The sequence below is a fragment of the Nyctereutes procyonoides genome, unplaced genomic scaffold, assembly GCF_905146905.1.
Source record: "Nyctereutes procyonoides isolate TBG_1078 unplaced genomic scaffold, NYPRO_anot_genome, whole genome shotgun sequence".
Classification (NCBI taxonomy): Eukaryota; Metazoa; Chordata; class Mammalia; order Carnivora; family Canidae; genus Nyctereutes; species Nyctereutes procyonoides.
The window spans coordinates 21938280-21954799 of NW_026575036.1; the positions used below are offsets into that span (position 1 = coordinate 21938280).

Sequence of the window (16520 nt, forward strand, 5' to 3'; positions counted from 1 at the left end):
CGTAGCACATGCAAAGGGCTAGCACAGGAAACAGCTCTGTCTGGGAAAGCTTGTGAAAGCTTCACTAAGGAGAATCTTAACAAGCTAAGGATTCCACAAGATCATCACAAACTACAGGACAGTAGCTCCACGTGGAATAAATTCTTAGAAGATAGAACAGAGGTCAAAGCTAGTGAGAAGCATGGCAGTGAACTCCCGGTTGTGCCCCTGTAGTTTAGCTACGCTGCAGGACTTGGGAGTGGCCTTCTCTGCCCCATCTCAAAATCTGCTGACATCTCAGCTCTCCCTCTTGCTACTCAGGCACTCCTGAATCATGCTGCCATCGGGAGAGAGGCTATTTTTCTCCTCAGAAGTTTGCTACGGTAGGCATATGGGAATGGTCCCATTTTCCATCTGACTATTCCAACTAGTGATCACTCCCACTAGCACAGAGTATCCATACACTGGACAGCGGCTTTCAATACTCTACAAGCAGCTGGTAAAGTGAGACAGCAGTTGTTCTTAGGGATGGAAGGATTTTAGTGTAGGTGCTGCCGAAGCCAGCACTAGGGATGGAAGGAAACAAAGGCCCACACACCGCGGAAGAGAGGTTGCATCGGAAGCAAAGGGAATTGGCCAAATGTGGTCAAAGTTCCTCGTCTGCCATGCTGCAGAGAGATCATTTAAGCACTGCAGAATGAGAGGCTCCTGAGAGCTTCAAACTTCAAAAATGCTAAAGGTTGCACAGTGTGTGTGTACGTATATATATATGCATGTGTAGTATATGCATGTGTACCTATATTTGTCCATTTCTAAGTGTATGAATCTCTGTGTGTGCTTATAGATCTGGGGGTAAATGTGTGGATATATTTGCGTGGGTGTGTGTGTGTCAGACTGGACAGCCCGGAGAGTAAGTGTAAGTAAGCCTTCTCACATCCTCGCGGGCTGCCTCCTCCCCCACTACCTGCCCCCCCTCCCCGCCCCCCTGCACCGACTGACCAAAGCGGAAAGGATGCTCTATGACCTGAGACTGCGTTCCGAAGTTTGCAGTTCTTGGAGGCTGTTCCACCTGGGGACGTCACTGGCTCCCTGCAGGGTGGTGGATTTTAGAAGAAGAGAGCGGATTCCCGCAGGACGGAGGGACTGCTGCTGACACGCCGGGCTGTCGCCGAGCGCCCCCCCCCCGCACCCCCGCACCCCCGCCCCCACCGCGTCCCCAGTGGTCCCCGCCTGCAGCCGCGGGCTCCGCAGAGGCGGGCCGGGCCGGGCCGGGAGGGGAGGGCGCGGCGAGCGGGGGCGGCGGGAGGCCATGCCTCCAGCTGCGGAGGCCGCCCAACAGCTGGGGCCCTCGCGGTCGGCCCGCGGCGCCGTCGCCCTTGCGCTCCGGCGGACTTTGCGGAGGGCGCCCGGCGGCGGCGGCGGCGGCGGCGAGTGTGGGCCGAGCCGGTATTTATAGCTCGGTGACAGCAGCGGCCGCCGCAGCTTCCCAGCGAGGCCGCCGGCGCGGCGGAGGGCTGCGGCCGCCCGTCCCCCGCGCTGCACACCCCGCGCTGCGGGCGCCCCCGGGTGAGTACGCGGCCCGGGCCCCGCTGCACCCTCGCTGCACCCTCGCTGCACCCCCCGCTGCGCCCCCAGCTGCACCCCCAGCTGCGCCCCCGCTGCACCCCCGCTGCGCCCCCGCTGCACCCCCGCCGCACCCCGCCCCAGGCGCGGCCCTGAGGTCCCCCGCCCTCCCGGGCGCCCGGGGATGCACGCGGCGAGGCGGGGCGGAGGGGCGCAGGGGGGCGGCCCGCACGGACCTTCAACTTTCCTCGCGTCGCTGCTCCCCGGGAGGGAGGGGAGCGCGCCCCGGGCCTGCCGAGGGCCGCCTAATGGCATTAACAGGTTGCATGCAGCTCGGGGCTGTTCTCCTTAAAAAACAAACCAAAAAAAACCCACCCAAAAACAAAAGCGAAAGAGAGAACTTGGGTGTTTACGAACTTTATTCTAAATAAAGCTATATCGGTCGATTCCTATTTTTGAAAATGCCATTTAGGCCCACAAGTGTGTTAGAGCCAGGGGCTAACACTCGGGCTGCCGGGGTTCACTGTGCCCTGCGTGCAGCCATGGACTGTGTGTGTGTGTGTGTGTGTGTGTGTGTGTGATGGGAGGAATCATCACATGCTTATTTTAGTATTAATATGTCTAATGAGGGGACCCCTGGGTGCCTCAGCGGTTTAGCGCCTGCCTTTGGCCCAGGGCGTGATCCTGGAGTCCCGGGATCGAGTTCCGCGTCGGGCTCCTGGCATGGAGCCTGCTTCTCCCTCCTCCTGTGTCTCTGCCTCTTTCTCTCTCTATCATAAATAAATAAATATTAAAAAATTATAATTATATGATTATATATAAAAATATAAAATTATATCCTGATTATAAATGATATGCTGTATGAAATCCATGGAAGGGCTTCTAGCAAGACTTCAGGGCTTTCTTTGTCTTCAGAAAAAAAGTTCTTCTCATTTATTGACTATAAAGAGTAGTAAAGTCTCTGTAAAAACTATTTTTGTTGTAAGATATTGAATTTTAAAATTTTTTTGGCCATGCCTATACTTTCGAACACCCCGGGCCCCCTCAATCTGTGTGTAGTTAATTTTTTCTTTAAAGGTCCTATTTATTTATTCATGAGAGACACACACACACAGAGAGAGGCAGAGACCCAGGCAGAGGGAGAAGCAGGCTCCATGCAAGGAGCCTGACGTGGGACTTGATCCTGGGTCTCCAGGAACAGGCCTGGGCTGAATGCAGGTGCTAAACCACTGAGCCACCTGGGCTGCCCCTGTATATAGTTTAAAAGTAACCTGGATTTTGAAATTTTGACTCAGGTCTTTGTCCCCACCCCCATTCCACCTCCATCTGATCCTCATGCTCGGAAAGCAATGCTTGTCTCTTTAATTTGTGTCTTTAAATTGCCAACCATTTAAAAAAGTAATTTTGGATATGAATGAATTTTATTTTATTCATTAGCTGTTACTTTCTTTGGTGTGTGTTTAGATTCTTCATCATAAACAGATATCACTGAACAGGAGCTCTAAACATTTTTTTTAAAGATTATTTATTTATTTATTGATTGATTGATTCATTCATTCATGATGGACAGAGAGAGAGAGAGAGAAGCAGAGACACAGGCAGAGGGAGAAGCAGGCTCCAAGCAGGGAGCCCAACATGGGACTCGATCCTGGGACTCCAGGATCGCACCCTGGGCCAAAGGCAGGGGCTAAACCACTGAGCCACCCAGGGATCCCCAGCTCTAGACATTTTTAAAGAATTCATTGGTGAATATTTTTTCATCTTTATAATATGAAAGGGCTCACACATACTTTGCCATTTTAATGAAAAGGTAACTAATCTCTTTGTTAGGAGACAACCTCAGACCTAACTTTGCTTCAACTTCGCTGTTTTAAAAACTTTCATGGTTTAGCACTCATATCCCAAAGACTGCAGAATAAGAAGCAGGGAAGAGAATCATTTAAAGGTTGAAACAATGTAAAGAGAAAGTCTGGTAAGTGATTTATGGATGTGATCCTCTAATTTAGCAAGGGTACCACAAATAGCATCCTGGTATCTATGTAAAGCCACTTTTGGTGGTTTCATTGATTGACTTAAAAGGTTGCTTTTTATTTAAAAGGTTGTGTGGTCTCTTGTTTTGGATTAAAAGTAAGAAGTTCCAACTTCTGTTATTATTGCTATTTGTATTTGTAAAACCTGTATTAAGGATTCACATTATGTAAAATGCTGTATGTCGCCTCCTCATGTCTGCCTTTTCATCTAACATTTCAAGATAATATATCAAGACCTATCCTCAGGGCTGACCCAGGCAAATATATAGTTTGTTTCTCCATCTTTCTGCCATTCCTCCTATATGGACTTGAATATCCCATTATCCAGAATTTGTTCTCTCTGGAATGGAATCTTTAGTGTTTTTTTTTTTTTCTTACTCAAGGCTGATCTGTTTATCCTACCGTGATCCATACATTTTTTTTTTTTTTACTTAGTAATTCATCAGCAAGTATTTGTTGAGTGCCTACTAGGTGCAAGTCATCACCTAGTACTTACTCCTTCCTCATACTTCTACTTCCTTCCTGTTGGAACTTTGTTCTGTATTTTATACTTCTCAGTGTAGAGAATATATTAATTATTAAGAGTATTGACTTTGGGGTCATACCAAGGCAGCTGTATGACCTTGGGCAGATTATAACCTTTCCAAGTCTCTGTTTCTTCAGTGGTAAATCCATAGGGTTGGTATAAGGACTAATTGAGGTACTGAATGAAAAGTGCTTGCCTGACACATACAAAATACTAAAAAATGTTGATTTTTACTGTATTGTTCGTATCTGCTTCAATGGTGTTCATCTCAGGAAATGGCAGCTCCGTTCTGGGTTTTGCCAGGCCCTATCCACATCCAATACATCATGTAATTTTTGGCAACATTTCCTCTTAAATCTATCTGGAAGTTCATATGTTTCCAACCATTGGACAGGTTGGCCCTTCTGACTTGCAAGTTGTATGTATCACTCTCCTGCTTCTCATCTTACACAGTGTGAAAGCCTCCATGCACAGATAGGCCTTAGGGCTGGGTCCCGAAAGGCCATGTCACAATGGCATTCCACCTTGTAGACCTCATCTCCTTTTATACTTCCCCGCCTCTACCCCCATCCAGTCACATTAGCTTTTTCTGCTCTTCCTTCAATGCATTGATCATGCACGCAGCACAGGCCTTGCAATTTTTTTTGTTCTCTATGTCTGGATGGATCACTCTTTCCCAGATGTCTGCTTGCCTTCCTCCCTTCTTTCAGGTCTCTGCTCAAATGTCACCTTATAGTGAGGCCTCCTCCAACTGCTCTCATTCCTGACATTCCCTAGTAACTTTCTCTATCAACTCATAGCTTTCTAAAATATTATGTATCCTGGGAGATCCCTGGGTGGTTCAGTGATTTGGCGCCTGCTTTTTGCCCAGGGCGTGATCCTGGAGTCCCGGGATCGGGTCCCACGTCGGGCTTCCTGCATGAGGCCTGCTTCTCCTCTGTCTGTGTCTCTGCCTCTCTCTCTCTCTACCTGTGTCTCTCATGAATGGATAGGTAAAATCTTAAAAAAAAAAAAAATATATATATATATAATGTATCCTTTTTTTTTTCCAGTTTAATGCCTTTTTCCCTCAATAAGACAATAAGATGCAAACTAGGGTATTGTCTGGTATAACCCTCATGCAGAGACCAGTGCCTGGCACAAATAAGCAATTGGTAAATATTGAAGGAATGAATGATGAATGTTATCGTGGAATTAACAAATCTGGACTTCATCACTTTCCAAATATGAGTTTGGATAGGTAATGCAAGCTTTTTGAGCCTTATTTTCAATATTTGTAAAATAAGGATAACGTTGGGATGCCTGGGTGGCTCAGCAGTTGAGCGTCTGCCTTTAGCTCAGGGCGTGATCCTGGTCTGGGGGTTGAGTCCTGCCTGGGGCTCCCTGCATGGAGCCTGCTTCTCCCTCTGCCTGTGTCTCTGCCTCTTTCTCTGTGTCTCTAAATAAATAAATAAATAAAATCTTTAAAAAATCTTTAAAAAATAAGGATAACTTCATCCTTTACTTTGTGCAGTTGTATTAAAAATTCTTTAACACTGAGAATAACATGTAAAAACCACTCAGTGAATGTAATGCATAGTAGTTGATGTTACTTGGGTTTAACTGGCCTTTGGAGTAGGAAATACATGAAAATGACAGGCACTTTACAGAAGAAATCTCCTAAGTCTTCACTACAGTACTCAGGGAAGTACTTTTGTTGGGATTTTACTGGTGAAGACATGGAATCTCAGAGAGGTTAGGACTTTGTCCTAGATCACAGAGCTCGTAAGTAGCAGTCAGGTAGACCTGACCATATCTCTCTACCACATTAGGCTGCCTTTGAAAAACAGATGTTCCTGATTCCTTAGAAACATTCTAATATCACTCTTTTTTTAAGGTTTTATTCATTTTATTTGACAGAGACAGAGAGCACAAGCAGGGGGAGTGGCAGGCAGAGGCAGAGGAGGAGGGAGAGGCAGGCTCCCTGCTGAGCAGGGCTCCATCCCAGGATGCTGAGACCATGGCCTGAGCCCAAGGCAGATGCTTAACCAATTGAGCCACCCAGGGACCCCTCTAGCATCATTCTAATGGTGTGATTTTGCCCACTAAAAACACTAAGAGGTACAATGTGATATAAATATAGGCTGCTATCTTTATTTATCTTTTAGGTAAATAATGTTAAATAGTTGGAAGCTGTGTCTGCCCTTTTGACCTATGATTTAATGAAATTAATTAATTTATTTATTTAAAGACTTTTTATTTATTCATGAGAGACAGACTGAGAGAGAGAGAAGCAGAGACATAGGCAGAGGGAGAAGCAGGTTGTCGCAGGGAGCCCGATGTGGGACTCGATCTCGGATCCCAGGATCAAGACCCCAGGTGAAAGCAGGTGCCCAATCGCTAAGCCACCCAGGTGTCCCTTGATCTATGATTTTAAAAGCAATTATCCTAGGGATTAAATGAAATGATCGTTAAGGTGTTCTGTGAACTGCAAAGAACTTTATGTATGGTATGTAATACTATGCTAGAACTAGGTAATTGAACTAGCTTTTACCTTTGTCTTGTGCTAATACAGCCAAGAACTGCTCAGAGTATAGCCGTGTGTGTCACAAAGTGCCTACCACAAAAAGCAAAGTACAGGAAGTCTTTTTAAAAATTATTTTTCAAGAAACTGGATTCTAGGTGTTTAAAATAAAGTCTACACCGTTGGCACAGTCATCTTTAAAAAGTCCTTTAATAAGAGCTAAGACAGGTTACCGGTGAATTTTCAGGCATAGATACTAAGGAGCTTCAAAAAAATCTGGAGAAATTCTTTTTTTTTTCTTAATCTTATTTTTTAAAAAAATTTATTTATTTTGTGATGGTCACAGAGAGAGAGAGAGAGAGAGAGAGAGAGGCAGAGACACAGGCAGAGGGAGAAGCAGGCTCCATGCATCGGGAGCCCAATGTGGGATTCGATCCCGGGTCTCCAGGATCGCGCCCTGGGCCAAAGGCAGGCGCCAAACCATGGTGCCACCCAGGGATCCCTTTTCTTGATCTTAGAATAGTGCTCCACAATGGAAATGATTTGCTCATGTTACCTGGTGAGAGATTTCTAGATGTGAGACCCACATTAGCAGACCTGTGCATTCAGTATGCTCTGCTTGGCTAGTAATAGTGTCTTTTGTAGAACCTATTAGTTCATCAAGGATTTTTCCATATGCATCTGTACATTTTTTAAAAAGTAAGTGATATACTCCATCTTGATCATACTTGTCATTATGGAAGAACTGTTCCCTGAGCCAGGGTCCCTGCTGAGAAAAGTGAAATTCATCCTCCTGAAAGCCTCCAGTGTTTTCTTTTTTGTAAAGTTCCTAATAAATAATGGAGGCAGGGTACTCTGCTTCAGTCAAATTATTACAGCACTTATCAGGGCATCTATGTTGTCCTAGCCTAGGACTTAATTATCTTTCACTTTAACTGTTGAAATTGCCTATAAATGCAGCTTCTCCACTTTCATTATGTCTCCCACCAATTTTTCTTTTTCTAAGCTGAGAGAGTCATCTTTCCCAAACTCTGCTCCAATCGGTTTTATCACTCTTCAGTTCTGAAACTTTACATTCTCTGTTCTCCCTTCAGTAAACTACAGAACAGCACTTCCGTATAATCTTCCTTAAATTGCCTGCAAATTATCTTTACCGCTCCCAAGATCTCCTCAAGTTATGTGTTCCAGCCACACAGAACTACAGATGCACCTCTGAAGCAGCAAGTCCCTTTCTGCCTTTGCTCAGTGTCCTCCCAACATGAGCATCCTTACCTCTTTCCTCTTTTCCCTTTGCATTCCTCTCTGTTCTTAGCCTTTCTTAGCAGAAACACAATACCTGTAGTAAAATATGTGAGATTCATAGTATCTACTATAAACATTAGTGCACCATGACTGATGACCTGTGGATTATCAGACAGTGTGTAAAGTTCCAGCCTGTAGTTACCACCTTCTGCCAATCATTGCCATAATTTGGGAAAGCAGAGGCTTCCGAGGTATTGGTAGGGACATCTACCTATTGGTGCCATTACTTATAGGAGGAAAGTGGTTGGGGTGGATTAGTCTAGCTCTCAGAGTTGGAAAATCACCAAATGAGCATCAGTGATGCCCTGCAAAAGAACAGTCAGATCAACTCAACTCCTTAGACAGATGCTCAGAGAAGAACAAAACTGAAACAATCCTGCCTCAGCCACATGACCAGCTTTCTGATCATGCTTGCAAGGTCCACTGGGATAGTATTAGTAGACTCACTCATCCTCCAGTACTGGGAATCTTTTATATCAGACAGCTTTATTATCAGGAACTTTCTAACCTACATGTCATGGGCGAGATTTTGGAATTTGTCTTTATGTAGGGAAGGCATGGTACAGAGTGTTAAAGCTTGGTGGCTTGGATTTGAATCCTTGCTCTGGCACTGGCTCCTTTTGTTATTCGGTATGAATTACTAAGCCCTAGGTCTCAGTTTCAAAATTTATAAAATAAGAGTATTTTTTCTTTGGGCTGCTCTGAAATTTGAATACAATGTGTACAGTTCATTAGCATAGTGCCTGGTACATGGTAAATACTCCATAAATGTCAGCCCTGGTGATACTGGTGATAACGAAGAACCTGTGCTAAAAAGGGATGGTGTTGGCTGTGAGCACATCACTGCTGCTGGCTGAGTCAGCGTGGCGGTTTTGGGGTTCCAGTGCTTTTCTCCCTTCCTCTGTTAGCGGAAGCTAATGGCAGGTTGCTGTGCCTTCTCATCTCACCTAGACCATGAGAAGGCTTTTCTATATAAGTGTACCACTCACCTCATCCGGTAGAGGTTCATTGATTGCCCACTTTGAGCCCGGCCCTGTGCTGTGGCCTGGAGGTGAACAGCCCTGCATGACCATATGACCTAGTGAAGAAGACACACACGTAAGCCGATAATTTTACTCTAATGTACTATGAACTAAGATAAATCTCATTTATGTAAGATAAAAACTCAGCTATGGTAGCAGAAGTGAGTTTAAAAAAAATTAAGAGTTTGCAGACTATGTACACGGTGTAGCATCATCAATTTGAACAATCTCAATCCTGGATTATTATTATTATTATTATTAAAGATTTTATTTATTTATTCATGAGAGACACACAGAGAGAGAGGCAGAGACCCAGGCAGAGAGAGAAGCAGGCTCCATGCAGGGAGCCTGACGTGGGACTCGATCCCGGGTCTCCAGGATCACGCCCTGGGCAAAAGGCAGGTGCTAAACTGCTGAGCCACCCAGGGATCCCCTCAATCCTGGATTATTAACATGAGAGTCACTGAATGATCATATTGCTTCGCGTGAAGGAAGAAGTAAGAACAGTATCGGTGCTCTGGATACCTGGTACTTAAGGCTGAGATGAGTAGGCAGGCTTTGGGTGGCTTTGTGGATGAAATCAGGAAGTGGGGATAAGTAGAAGCGTTATTCAAGTTATTTTGCAGGTTCTTGAAATTTGGGACCCCCCGGAAGACATCTCTTCAGCTTTGGCATATGAAGCAAGAATAAACATCAGCCATGTTTAGCGTAAAATAGAAAGACCAATAATCCAGCTAGTGTCTAAGCCGCTGAATCTGTTAGTAGAAATAAAGAATAGGCCACAAACCCAATGGGAGACAGTTTATTGGAAGAAACGCTTTCAGATTTGCAGTCTATGAGAGAGATCAAGAGCTAGGAATGAATTTGGACTCAAATGCTGGTTCTTCCACTCGCTGGGTGGGTGAATTCAATAGGCAGCAACTGCTCTGGGCCCTTGCTTACCTGTAACACGGGGGTGATGGCAGCATTCATCGCATTCTTGTGGGAATTCAGATCTGTCCAAGTGCAGGATTGTTGCTCAACACTATAGTTGTCTCTCTTGAAACAATATAAATACTGAAGAGGAACAGCTGTCTCCAGAATTCTTTGAATGTTCTAATTCAGTTTGGACATGTGGACATTACATAGCCCACAAAACAAGATTCTAATGTTAAAAACAACAACAATGAGCATATGCTAACCCTCCACAAAAAACAACGATTGGCTAAAAAAACAAAGTCTTATGTATTCAATGTTCTGAATCCTGCCGCATTGCTTGTGTGTGGGTGGGGGAAGGGAGGCGGTGGGGAAACTGTGCCAGAATTCCCCACTGGTAAGAGAAGCAACTTAGAAACCTGGTTTTTTCCTCCTCCTCTTCCCCCTTCTCCTCCTCCTCCTCTTCTCCTTTTCAGAGAGAAAGAGAGGGGAAGGAGGCAGAGGGACAGGAAGAGGGAGAGAGAATCTTAAGCAGACTCAGTGCTGACCTTACATCCCAATGGGGGTGGTGGTGGGGGGGCTTGATCTCACAACTCTGAGATCTTGACCTGCGCTGAAATCAAGGGTCAGGCACTTAACCACCCAAGTACCCTGAAACCTGTTAACTTCTTAAATGATACTCCTGTTCTGATGGACATATAGGAATGATTCCTTGCTTCAAGACTCATTGGCCTTGAGGTGATTTCTATATTAACTATAAGACATTTCTAAAAATGTTGCACGGAACCGAATTGACAGTCCTTTCTGGCATCCTTGCGTACTGAATATCATGAAAATGCATGATGCTCATTTTTGTTTTTCACCACTTTGCTGTCTTTGGTGTGAGAACCAACTACTGCTGTGTTGGGTGATGAACTTCACATTAGGAAAAAAATCTTTCTACAGTCGCCATTCCTAAGCTGTCTGAGCTGCAGCCCCTGGGGACAGATATTTCGGAATATTCACGAAGATCACAAGGAACTTAAAATTGCTTAGATGGTTTCTGAATCCAAGGCACAGCAACTCTTTGTTTTGCTGAGTTTTCCTGCTAGTCCTTTTGTGTGTTTACATTGCTTTTCTAAAATAGATAAGACAAGTCTCCATTAATTCAGATTGTGAGTTTAATTGATACTCATCACTCCAGACTGTTGGACAGGGACTTGGGAGCCCTGGAACCTATTGTCAGGGCTTCCATGGACTTAGAGTTGCTTCAGGCTTGTGGCTTGATCTTTGTGCTTTTAGCCATGTGTAAAATGAGATTATTTATCAATGGGAAATTTATCAGTTTCCCAAAGTGCTTGGGACTTGTGAAGGATTCTTCCACTTACATAATTTTTCCCTGGTTAATGGAGTATATACACTGTAGAGTTAATATAGTCATCTCTAGAGAAGAATATGTCTCCAGAAAGCATTCAGAGGCTGACCTCCCTGCCGCTGGGCCCTGGGTCTACCTTCTTTCTAAAGTAAAGAGAATTCCTGGAGTTGACTGGGCTGTCTGACTTCAGAGGTCCAGATCAGAGCTCTCCTGCTGGCCGACTCTGGGCAATTTACATAATCTGTGTGAGCCTCAGTCCCCCCCACCCCCCAGATGAAGTGATGGGAATGATGATGATACTATTTCAGAGGGTTGTTATGATAAAAATGAGATAATGAAGCATGTGTAGATCCAACACAGAGCCTGGACCTCACATGACGTAGGCTTTGTAAGGGTCCTTTTTTCTCCTCGTTCTATACAAATTGAGAAAGAATAAAAAAGAATTGGCAGATTTCAGTGCAATTACCATCTTTATAGTTATTTTTTAATATCAGTTTTTATTCAGCTCGGTGGCTGAAAACAAAGCGAGATAGCTTAGTCTGAGCACCAGATTGGTTCACCAAAGCTGAACTGCAGAATTGGAGAGACTTGGTGGACCTAACGCAGGCTTGTGTTCTTTATAGGAAGGCTGGCTCCCAAGGAAGAAAGAGGAGCTAAGCAAGACTTTGGAGGTGTGATCTGGACATCAGCATTTTTGTTTTTGTTTTTGTTTGTGTATATCAGCATTTTTAAAAAGCTCTGTAGGGACACCTGGGTGACTCAGTCGTTGAGGCTGAGTCATTGAGGTCGTGATCCTCGGGTCCTGGGATCGAGTCCCACATTGGGCTCCCCGTGAGGAGCCTGCTTCTCCCTCTGCCTATGTCTCTGCCTCTATCTCTGTGCCTCTCATGATTAAATAAGTAAAATCGTATTTTTTATTATTTTTTAAAAAGATTTACTTATTTATTCATGAGAGACACAGGCAGAGACACAGGCAGAGGGAGAAGCAGGCTCCTTGCAGGGAGCCCGATGTGGGACTCAATCCTGGATCCTGGGATCATGCCCTCAGCCACACAGGCATCCCTAAATAAATATAATCTTAAAAAAATAATAAAAAATAAAAAGCTCTGTAGTCTCAATGCACATCCAGGTTAGGACCCATGGCTGTAGGCACATTATGTTCTTCGCCATGCCTCTGTGCCTTTGCAAATGCCTAGACTGAGCATTCATTCTTGCCTTTGTCACAGGGGGGAAAAATTCTTACTTATCTTTCAACCCTGAACTTGAGTGTGTCCTGCCCTGTGAGATCTTCCCCCTTTTCCTCACTTCCCACAAGCAGAATTGTCAAATTGCTCCTGCATGCAAGTAACTACTGTACCATAGACTTAGCTATTTCCTAAAGCATATTCTGTGTTGAAATTATTTGACAACTAGATTATGAACATTTTATAAAAGTCCATACACATACATATAAAAGTCCTTTTGTGTAGCAAAAGGTCTGAGAGTATGTCCACCAAATTATGAAGGGATCCTACCTCAGAAAGAAGAGAGGGATATGGGCAGAGGAGGATGCTATTTTTTTGTTAATATGTACTCAGTTTACTCCTACATTGCTGTAATTTTTAAATGACTCTGTATTATGATTGTAGCCCAAAAATAGTTATTTAAAAGAAGAAAAGTATTTTTTTTCCCTGGCATTTCCTCCAAAGAGGTGACCTCTACAGGTCATCTCCGTCATCACCCTGATTTTGGACAGTGTTTTTCCTTCTCACGGCCCTTCTCCCCCTGCTTTTATTCTCCTTCCTTTCCACATCCCTATGCGGTCAGAGGTATGAATAGATGGTAGTGAAGGTACAGCATTTACTTTCCTCAATCTCAGACTTGTCGTGATGCCATAAATAGGTGCAGGTCGCACCTTTTCTAAATGCCTCTTTATTAAGCTGTTATAAACCTGAACAGGTGATAGGAAGAGAAAGACGGTTTTCCTGCTCTAACTCTGTGTATCTTTTCTTATGCAGGTAAACAACGGAATTGAAGTTTTGAAGGATGGGTAAAGACTTTCGTTATTATTTCCAGCATCCCTGGTCTCGCATGATTGTGGCTTACTTGGTGATCTTCTTTAACTTCTTAATATTTGCCGAGGACCCAGTTTCTCATAGCCAAACAGAAGCCAATGTTATTGTTGTCGGAAACTGTTTTTCATTTGTAACAAATAAATACCCTAGAGGAGTTGGCTGGAGGATTCTGAAGGTGCTTCTATGGCTACTTGCTATTCTCATAGGACTAATAGCTGGGAAATTTCTGTTCCATCAGCGTTTGTTTGGTAAGTACCCATGAAATGTAGTGTTGATAATTATTGAACTCTATTCCTCAAGATAGAGCGCTGTTATTTCTAAATGCCAATTTAGGATGCATTTTGGTTTGCCCTACAGCCTTAATTTGTGATGCATGGTTGTAGCTGGGTTCTTCCGCTATGCTCTGTTCAATTGTGTACTTTTCTATGGCCTAAGGAAAATTAGCATGAGGTCAAATTAGTGCTAAACTTATTTTCAAAAAATGGCTTTAGAGCTAAAATTAATGTGTGTGTAATCTTATAAATAAATAAATAGTACGTAAGTATATTATCTTAAAGAGTTTGCTTTCACGTCACACCATATTTTCATTAAAATAACTTAATCATTGGAATGGTAACTCTACCTTTTCACCTTCTTTTTTTTTTTTTTTTTCCGAACATTGGCTTTAGGATGCTTATTTTGAGCCTGTTCAACCAAAGGACAATTAGTATAGAACAGACAAAGACACAAAATTAATTTAAGCTGAATAAGGTAATTTACTGTAAGGATACTGGGATATTTCACAAAGACCAAGGATAGAATTTATTTTGATGCTTGGGATAAATGGAACCCGGGGCTTGACTTCTATCAGGATCCTCTTTATCCCAACTTTTCTGTTCAATATCTGTTTTATTCTCTTTGCACTGAAGATCAGTTTACATCTACTCAGAGACATTGGCTTGATTCTCTTGGTCCTAAAGTTTAAACTCTTGGAAAAGAGACTAATGTTGATCCAGTTTGAGTGTGTTTTCCACCTTTTGCCTAATTAATTTTAGCCAGGAGATGGGCAATATTTATCCAGCAAATATTCATTGATCACTAATTAAATGCCAGGAACGATTCTAGAGAGTGAGTCAAAAAAGCAGGGTCTATGCCTTCATAATAACTTACATCCCACAGCAGGGAGAAAGACACTAAACAAATTAACGTATAATATACAAAGAGGTGATAAATGCTATGGGGAAGAGAAAGTTTTAAATGGCTGGGCCAGTTAGAAAGAGAACTTAGTAAAAAAACATTGAGTTTAGTAATTATAAGATCATAGGTGACACAGTGTGTGTATTTCCAATCTAGAAGCTTGGTTAGAAACAGATGGCAATGGTTTAAGGAAAAAACAAATGAAGAACATAGATATACACACACATGTAGTATTACTTACATATACTTTTCAATCTCTATTCAAATTATGGTCATGTGTTTCTATTACATAAATTTATAAAATGTACATATTTAGATTTATTATATATGTACATAGTTTGGAGCAGTTTGGTGAGGAAATGAAAGAATATAGGAAGTTGCTAAAAATGGAAGAAGGAAGGATTTTGTTGTTGGTGGTGGTGGTGATGCTGGTTTTGAGGAGGAAGATTAATTGATCTTCTTGTCATTTTGGGGGAAAGGGCTAGATTGACATGAAGATAAAGACATAGAAGGAGACCATCTCTGAAGGCTTCTCTGCTTTGTGACTTAGGACACATAGAAATAATGGCTCTAGTGAGGACAGGAGGAGAGACCCTAGTTCCTCCAAAATTGTCATAAGAGAGATAAAAGGTTTGTATTCTAATTGGTATATTGTCGTGAAGGGGTAGAGAGGTAAGTGGTATTCCGGTGCTTTCTATTTCACTATGAAGAAGGGAGAGCTAAAGATAAAGGTGGATGGATTGGATGATGCAAGGGGTTTAAAAAAGTGGCTAAGATTTGGAACAGCATAGATACTAGCTGACTATGGACAAACAAAAGGGTTACTGTTGATCACATTGGGCTGTTGGGGTTAGCCACTATAAATTGAAAAGACATCAATATGAACTGCTAAGCAGTTTTCTTTATGAGAGCTCAGTCACCTGGAACTGAATTTGAGGGTGATTCATCTGGGTGGGGACTGCTCAGGCTTGCTGTATTGGAAACAAAGGATGGAAAATAAATACAGGATTCTAATAAAAAAAGTTATTGTTTTGATTAACAGAGGGTCTGGCTGGGCATGGAAAGGAGGTAAGGAAGATTGATGGTGTGGGAGGAGCAGGCAAGGACTAGAGGTTTGGATAAAACTGAATAGGTGAAATGGAAGTAAGAAAAGGGAAAGGATTTATGGATGTAGTGAGATGCCATGTTGTAATGAAGGATAGCCATTCATTAGTGAGTGATTCCCAACTACATTGTGGCCTTTATGAGTGCCAAAGCAAAGTGCAAAGACAGGTCATGGCAGAGAGGGTATCTAGAAACTGGGTGTTAGCTGGGCCATCCACCAAACACTGAACAGGCATGCTGTTGTGCATGACATTCATAAAGATGGAAGATGTTAAGGGTGGGGGGTGAGTGGGAGAGGGTCAGTTTCCAAAAATGGTTCAGGAGTGCTGGCAGACAAAACAATAAACGTCTATGACAGGAAATGACCGGCTGTGTTTGTAATCCATTCCAGAAATTTGCTCAGTCTAGAAAGTAAGGCAAATTTAGACAAAATATCCAATTTGGAGAAAAGTTATCTACTTATATTGAGATTGATTGAGAATCCTATCAACGCCATGGTATTAATATAAGGGCAGATCATTTGGCTCTGTATTTTCTACATTTTATTGTTATTCTATTATAAAATCTTATGTTTTATAGTAAAATCACATTTCATTAATGGCTTACTTTTATTTCTCCTCTTGGTATAAATAAATTAGCCTTGAAAAAAAATCAGTCTGGATTTCAAGTGGTATGTTGAGTACAAATTATTTTGATAGTGCAAAAGTATGTCCTATTTTTTTTTTTTTGCTTACTATAGGAAAAGATTCTATAATGTAGTTAGCTTTATCACTTCTGTTTGGCTTTATCACTTCTATTCCTTGTTTTTCTTACTGAAAATCTGTGAAATTATATGGGATATTAGAGAAGGAATCATAGCCTTTTGCAAATCTTGGTGTTAAGTGGTGATAACTGGATTCCTGACTGAATTTTCTAATGAACTCCAAACTTATCTTTTCCTTCTGTCTCCATCTCCCTTCATGGCCATTATGTCTTCCTTTATTCACAAAATG

At 42.8% G+C, this 16520-nt stretch overlaps 1 protein-coding gene across 3 annotated transcripts in view; it reads left to right on the plus strand.

Moving 5' to 3' along the window:
* The first annotated feature begins 343 nt into the window (after window positions 1–343).
* The window catches only part of TMEM117 (transmembrane protein 117), a 475906-nt gene continuing 459729 nt past the window's right edge, over window positions 344–16520 (plus strand). Inside the window, exons 1-2 of one of the 3 annotated variants that reach the window (XM_055318966.1) lie at window positions 344–362; window positions 13192–13496. In XM_055318966.1, the coding sequence (XP_055174941.1) occupies window positions 13220–13496 (277 nt within the window). In that variant the 5' untranslated portion in view covers window positions 344–362; window positions 13192–13219. Of the gene's footprint in view, window positions 363–1275; window positions 1546–13191; window positions 13497–16520 lie in introns of those variants that run through there. The other 2 variants (XM_055318965.1, XM_055318967.1) reach the window with 2 other exon arrangements.